The following is a 7,677-nucleotide window of genomic DNA, read 5'->3' as shown; positions in this document are numbered from 1 at the left end:
TAATAAATATTTATATTTTTATAATATTATGTTAAAAATTAATAAGATAGAATTTTTTTTAAAATTAAGAGTTTCATTCTACTGTAAATATGTGATTAAATGTTTTTAAAAATATTAATATTAATTTTATTTATTTTTATTTTTATTTTTATTCTCAAATCGATGAGAATCAGATATTATTATCATTTTACAATAACTCTTATTTATTATTTCAACATCTAAATAACTCCAATTGGCAAAAAAATATTTTCCATGAAATAATTCAAACCAAAAAATATTAAATTTTCTTATAAAATATTTTACAAAAACCTTAATTCTCCAACCCAAATTTTTTGAATTTGCAAAGCAAGATAATAGCTAAAACTGGTAGTAAACGTGCTTTTAACAAAAGAATTTGAAACCTACAACAAAGTCTTTCACATATACATACGACTACCAACAGCTTTACAAAAAACAAAAATTTTCATTCATTTCTGCTAGTAAAAAAATTCACCTTCACAGAAACAAGTCACTGCCCAGTGCCAATTCAGACTAACTCTGCTCCTCTAGCCATAATGCTAGAACCCAATTATCCAGGAACTTTTGAAACGACCACTTAAATATATAAAATCCAATCCTGTGCTAAAATATTCACAATAATCTGCCCCTGATAGATATCGGCGGACTTACAATCTACAAGATGGCGTCCAAATAATGATTATATCGCCTGCGATTGAACTCTAACAAGCTGCCATAAGTGCGATCCGCAACCCCAATAAAGAGAGCTTCTGTATCTGGGCTAAAGGATATTCCAGCTATCTCACCAAAAAGATCGATTTCTTGGCAATTTACATACCCAGACTCCGTGTCAAAAACATGGACGAAATCTGCTGGCTCGGCCATGGCCAAAAACCGACCATCTGATGTGAATTTAACAGCTCTAATTGCTCCCATTCTTCCCTTCAGCACAGCAAGGGACTTGGATAGGTTTCTTATGTCCCACAATCTGCAGGTAGTGTCCTGATTCCCAGTAGCCAGAATGTGCCCATCTGGGTGCCAAGCTGAAGCAAAAGAATAGTCCAAATGCCCCTTTAGACAGCTAGTGACCTGCATTGTACCAAAAAATTAGACATACGAAGACTTAAAACCTCAAATGCACCAAATATGTGGAGTCTCAGCAAGACTAACATACTTTGCCAGACTGAGCATCTGCAATCAGGCACTCCACACTATCTCCAAGGACTGCAAGCAACTTGCCATCTGGACTCACAGAGGTATTCTAGATAGAACACAAAACCATACAGGTACTAAGTACATTAAAAAATATATTGACAAATTGAAATCTAAAGCAGGGTTCTGAAGAGCAATACTTACATTTACAGACCAGTCAAACGAGAAGCGGTTAAGGCTAGCAAAAGTTTCAGCATCAAAAATTCTGATTTGAGCATCATTATTTGCAGCCATAACTCTCATTGCACCACTGCAGATATAAAAGATTTTAGTTGCTCGCCTTTCAAAATGTTATCAAAGTTGTCCATATTATCCTGTCAGAAAATCAATATTTCTCACCTAGGATTACAGTACACATCCACTGAATTGGTGATTGCATTATCATCAGTAGTTAATTTTGTGCAGAATGCAACCCCTGGTTGATATAAATACTGACCAAGCAAAAGAATAAACTCAAAAACATTAGCCAAATTGCAAATAAAATATCAAATCAAATAACACCTGTCAGACCAAACACATACCTTGCAAATAAGCTCCCCTTGAAAACCGCCTGCCACCATTAAATTCTCTTTAACTGCCATAGTGCTAATCTGCACCCTAGAGAGTTGCTGAGACAGCAATCCAGGACGTTTCTACAAAGATACCAAAAGAAGGAATTTTACTCGAGACTTCTTTGAAGTAAGTTTAACAGCAGAAGTCGAATTTAATTGTGGCCATCCTTACTTACCAGGCTGGGAACAATTGGCTTAGCCACATTCAGCACTTCTTTGCCTTTGTGTAGCAGTGATGACCAATGCATTACTGAGTAATTTTGCACGAGGTACACATCGTGCTTTGATGTAGCCCACAACAGATTTCTCAGCTACAAAGAAAAATAAATTAGATTCATGACCATAAACTAATAACAGCATTCTGCCATATATAAAAGCAGATCAAAATTTATATCATCCATCACCTAGAATGCACTTTGAAACTAAAATCATAAAAGTAAATCAAAATGCATGTCTGTTAGAGTGCAATTGTGGAAGACCATACAACCATATAATCCTTTTGCCTACAAAAATAGGGATAGCAATTAACTACAGACTCACAAATAGCTTCACAACTCAATAGGATAACTAAAACCACTGTCTTTTAACATCATTTATATAAAAGTACAACTCAACACAATGGCATGCTCAAGATTATGCTTAGTGCAAATGCGCAGCAAATAAGAGAGACAAACCACCACTGACTTTCTTGTGCAGATCATTGATTTTGAAAATAGTTACCAATAAAATATTAATTAGCCCATAAATACAGTTCACACCCATAAAACCCATAAATCCACCCAAATGATTTTTGATAAGAGACAAGCTCAATTTCATCATATGCAACAGAAAACACTACAAATGCATATGTCAAATAACCCTTCATTGACCTTATGTAACCCCCTACAAAATTCAAGCCCCAATTTACTTTTGCTCAAAATACCCACGATGGAAATAATAAAGAGAAAAGGAAAAAGAACTCACAAATGGTGGCTAATGCATGAATAAGTTGCCAGATGAAACAAAAAAGATAAAACACGGGTAATTAAGTGAAAATTAACAAAGCATAATTCATAAAAGATTATCAGAGTTCGGTAAGTGAACTGGTTAGGACCCACCCTATTTAGCTATAATAGTATTGATTCAACACAATTAAATGCTCATGATCACTTGGAATCAGGGGACCTGCACAAACCACCATTGACTTTTAGTGCAACTTCAGAGCATAATGCAGAAAGATCATCATGCATTAAAGGACGGCAAAATATATATGACTCACCCTATATAAGCTATAGAAGTAGGACTCAACACAATGGCAAGCAAGGATGATAACACCCTAAGTTCACTTGGATCACATGCAAAACAAAAAAGGCAAACGGAAAAAGTATTCCCGGAAAGTGGATAATGCATGAGACTTCGCCACATGAAATGAAAATGATAAAAAATAAGAAATTAAGTGATAATTACAAGAATGACACAGCAGAATGCATGAAAGATTATCACACACTTCAATATGGTGAACTGGTTAGGACCCACCCTATTTAAGCTATAAAAGGGTTGACTCAACACAATGAAATGCTCAAGATCACTTGGAAGTAATGACTAGTGGACCTGCACAAACCACCATTGATTTTTGTGGCACTCAAGAGCATAACGCAGAAAGATCATCATGCAGTTAAAAACTTGGAAATATCTATATGGACTAATTACTATGAAGCATAATGCATAGAAATTATCATACAAGTAAGGAAGGAGGACCCAACCTTAACAGCTCATATAACATAAAACTGCCCAGCATCTATTCAAGAAGTAAATCAATGAGGTTAGGACCTTGTTTACACATGCACCTACAACTCCAGACCTCTATCCAAGAAAAGGGGTAGGAAAAAAGATATGGAAGTATAAACCAACAATGAAAAAACTAAATGGCATCATACATAGATCTACACAGATCCAATAAACACATTTACCCTCCAACTGAAGTTCAAAAGCCAATTGGCTAAGACGAATACACAGCTCATTCACAACACCAGAAACTGAAATATGGAATTTGGCACCAATTAAGACTTTCCTCTAACTTGATGACAGAAAGAAATATGCAAAAATAAAATTGAGAAAGGAAACTGGTTCCACAACTAGTGATCAATTTCAGCATGCACATGAAGGAGATCATCCAACAATAATATGGGACATTAATCAGGTAATGCAAATTGGATTACTCATGCAGATAGTATCTCAGAACAGTATACTCCAATTAAATGCAAATTGAATAATGCAGACGGTCCCTCAAAAGCAATAATAAACAAACACATTCTGATAACCATGAATGCATCTAATAATTTAAAAACGCTCTAGCAATGATAAAATGCAAAGTGTTAATTGGCCTTCAAGTGCAGGACATATTGCTCTACTCAAATTACAGGAACCACTACACAGGCCTCTTAAATGCTCAAACATTTTCCCATCATACCATATAACAATGCATCTTTATCGCGCCAGCTGCTCAGAAATTACTCCCAACTTGCTTTAAAGGCTGAAATAAGAGAGAAATAGCATTCCTAAATGCCCCAGAGGTTAATTACATATAATTAATAGGCAACAAATATATTCCTAACCCAAAAATTCCAGGAACAATAAAAAGGTAAATCATATATCTAAATGCAACCATCAAATAGTAGCCCCTAGAAATGAGAATGAATCTGAAGTAAAGGAAAATTAAATGGTCAAGACATAGATTACTAACACCTATGATATAGCTGTCTTAGCACCTTGATCAGATCAGTGGAGTTAGATGTAAAGTCTGGCGCAACTCTACACCCATGGCTCGTATAGTGTCAGAAAAGACTACATCTAGGGAATAGTTCAAAGTTTAATCATCAACATCATAAGCTTCACAATGGCAGCTAGATGCTGTAGCAGTTTCCCGTGCAAACACATGTATATAAGCAGAAGTATGGGGTGTGGGAGTGTGTGATTGTGCCTCCAAAGTGTTTGAATCTGTGCATGTTTGTCAAAAACTACAAATATAAAGTTTTAACTATAAATTGTCAACAAAATTTCAAAAATCCCAAGTCATACCACAGCCATGACGCATCAATACCCGTAATCAGGACGGTACCTCTGCATATATTGCTTTTAAATTTTTACAATATGTATAACTGTTAGCATGTGCAAGTAAATATAAAGCATCCTTCACAAATCTGCACAAAAAGGATTCATGTAAATACAAACCCCATCTTGGTTCCTTAAGTGGGGTACATTAATATTTCAAACTAACAGAAGAACAAGAAAAAGTTGTCAAAAAAACTCTTAAGTCAAACTCGAATTAAAATATGGCCTCACTCAACCCTAATTAATCTCAAGAACTTATCATGCTTAGATTAGCTGTTGTAAGTTAACTACAAAGCCATATAATTTACATTTATAACAAAAAGAGAAAAAGCTACTGAAGCCTATGGTCTAACAAAGCAGATGTAAACTCCATACCTTCCAATGAATGGTTCAGGCACAGAGCCATAATCAAATAATAACATGGATAAAATGTAATAATATGACAAGAAGACCTGCAAAACTATGAGACTAGTGATATGCAAATAATTTAAGTTCAAACCTGCAAAGGATAACTACATGAATTACCAAGACCAAAGTTAAGATGATGCAAATCAATATGAAAAACTTGATGGTGGGCAGCAGTACTGAATATAAAAACTAACAAATAAATTAAAATTTAAAGACTCCAAGATAACACATCTCTTATAAACTGTAGATAATTATGTGCAGAATGTATTTAAAATTCCTATGCATTCAAAACATTGAACATGCCGACCCATGACATTTTAAAGAATCAACCAAATTGTGCTTAGACGGACTTATCATAAAAGATGAAGAGTTGAAACCTCCACTCAAATAAATGCAATGCGATGCCTTAAAACGGGAACGAAATTGCAAACAACCAGTAGATCAACACTAGAAATAAAAGTGAGGAGCAAATTCTCTACCTGGAAGTGCACAATTGTCGATTTGACAAGCCTTGTGTTAAACTGAAAGTCATAAAAGGCCTTTCCCTTCTCTACTTGCAAGCACTCCTGTCAACACGATACGCATTCTTAGCACAAAATTTTTTGGAAACGACTCCATAGGTATACGGGCAATTGAAGGCTAAAACATCCGTACAGTTCATGGAAATTAGAGTTAACGGATGAAAAAAAAAAAGCTTTAGAATTAGCAAGAAATACAGAAACTAACCTTTTCCATCTCTTCGCGAGAACCAGAGAGGTTCTCGTAGTTCTTGTACTGTCTCAATCTCGTCTCGCGATACTTATCTCTAGTGAAGTTAAGCCTCTCCCAAGGAATTCCTTGTATATCTTTTCCATTTCTTGCTTCCACGGCTGATGTATCAGTTTTCGGCTTACTCTGTTTCCAAATAACAGCAAACATGGGAAAAAAAAGTTAGCTACAGATTCTAGAATCTAAATCGTGAGAATCAAGCATAATCGTGAAAGAGTGTAAAAACACACTGATTCAAAATCGTCTTCAACGTCGGAGTCAAAAGAGTCCAAATCGGCGGTGTCTCTCTGAGGCTCAGGTTCCGCGAAGCGATTGTCGTGTTCGAAATCATCGACGTCGTAGTAGTCATCAACAACGTATTCGAGATCGTCGTTTTGAAAGTGTTCCATTTTTCTACAGTTGGGGAACAGGTTAAAAGAAATTTTAGTAAAAAAAAAAAACACAAAACAGAGCCTTAAACTCCTATATCACTTAATATCAATCCAAAAAAAAAGAAACAGTTGTTGAATGAAGAAATTGAGAAGAGAATTTTACAAAACAACATAACTTTTCCCTTACAAAAAAAAACTAAAATATTAATAGCTAATTGAGTTAAGAATGAAGGCAAAATGCCACGAAAACAACAAAAGAGAACGGCAAGCGCAAAATCAACGTAAACAAACAATCCTCGGAGAAAGAAAATTAAAAAAAGAAAAGAACTAAAGAGCCATAAAATGGTTCATTTATGGCCCGCAAAAACCATTCAAAAATATAAAGAAAAAATTGCCAAGAAGAAAATGCGAATAAAGAAAAAATTACGTAGACGGTAGATCACGAAGGCACAAAGAGGTTTAAAAGCAAAAAGAAAGGGAAGAACAGAGAAAACAAGCGCAAAATAACGGGAATCTAAACAGTTTACCGGGAAACAAACAGAGAGAGAAAAAGAAAACCGAAACAGTTCAACGGCCAAGATTACAGTTACAACTCGAGCGGTGGAGAAGCTAAAAGAGGTTCGTTAAAAACGCTATAAACAATTAAGCAAAGAACCAGAGGAGAAAAAACGAAAGATGTAGAAGGAAGTTTTGTAGAGGCTTTTGCTAAAACAGCAATGAAGCCATCCCTCAACGCGCTACTTATAGCGGGGAGTGTGAGAGTGGACCCAAGAGTGAGGGGCCCAACTGTAAAAAATTAAAAATAAAAAAAATAAAGAAAGTAATCCGTGTGCTTTTGTAGGGTCCACTCTCAACCGCCGGGTTTTAGGAGGTGGATCACCGCCGTCTGTAATTAGCATGAATTTAGGCCTTGTTTTTTACGGGAAAAGATCTTTGATGCCCTCTCTGTCTGTTGTTTTCCGGATTCTCAAGTTCTCTACTTCTTAAGTTTTGACTTGCCCAAACTACCCGTTCAAGTTTCGTGTAATCTTTTTCCTGGATTTTATATTTTCCACTTTACCAAAAATAAGTGAACGAATCCAGGGACGTGATTGGTAACTTATTGTCAATTTCCATGCGTAAAATTTCCATTTAGATAAGGAAGCATCTTTATTATGATTTCTTCATTTAACCTTACATGTCTAAATTAAATGAATAAAATCACCCTATTAGATATTTGAAGCTCAAATATATTATTGGTATTTATTAGAAATTATTACTTTTCCATGTAATAATTGTTC

At 35.2% G+C, this 7,677-nt stretch overlaps 1 protein-coding gene across 3 annotated transcripts; it reads right to left on the bottom strand.

The window, feature by feature from the left end:
- Positions 1-443: 443 nt before the first annotated feature.
- Positions 444-7,098, bottom strand: LOC110416137 (Transducin/WD40 repeat-like superfamily protein). 3 transcript variants are annotated; one of them, XM_021427990.2, is made up of 10 exons: positions 6,925-7,098; positions 6,257-6,419; positions 5,985-6,152; positions 5,738-5,824; positions 1,937-2,071; positions 1,731-1,841; positions 1,549-1,640; positions 1,354-1,459; positions 1,172-1,258; positions 444-1,086 (listed from the first exon to the last, which is right to left on the bottom strand). In XM_021427990.2, exons 2-10 carry the CDS (start codon positions 6,413-6,415, stop codon positions 673-675), a joined length of 1,359 nt encoding a protein of 452 aa, XP_021283665.1. In that variant the 5' UTR covers positions 6,416-6,419; positions 6,925-7,098; the 3' UTR covers positions 444-672. The 3 variants fall into 3 exon arrangements, with proteins under 3 accessions (XP_021283665.1, XP_089639655.1, XP_089639654.1); XM_089783529.1 differs by lacking the exons at positions 5,985-6,152; positions 6,257-6,419; positions 6,925-7,098 and adding an exon at positions 4,210-4,272 and having other exon boundaries at positions 5,738-5,803; XM_089783528.1 differs by lacking the exons at positions 5,738-5,824; positions 5,985-6,152; positions 6,257-6,419; positions 6,925-7,098 and adding an exon at positions 4,210-5,644.
- Between the last annotated feature and the right edge of the window lie 579 nt (positions 7,099-7,677).

Source organism: Theobroma umbraticum, unplaced genomic scaffold, assembly GCF_002168275.2.
Source record: "Theobroma umbraticum cultivar Fairchild unplaced genomic scaffold, ASM216827v3 scaffold_51.0, whole genome shotgun sequence".
Taxonomy (NCBI): Eukaryota; Viridiplantae; Streptophyta; class Magnoliopsida; order Malvales; family Malvaceae; genus Theobroma; species Theobroma umbraticum.
This window is presented reverse-complemented; position numbering and strand designations above follow the sequence as displayed.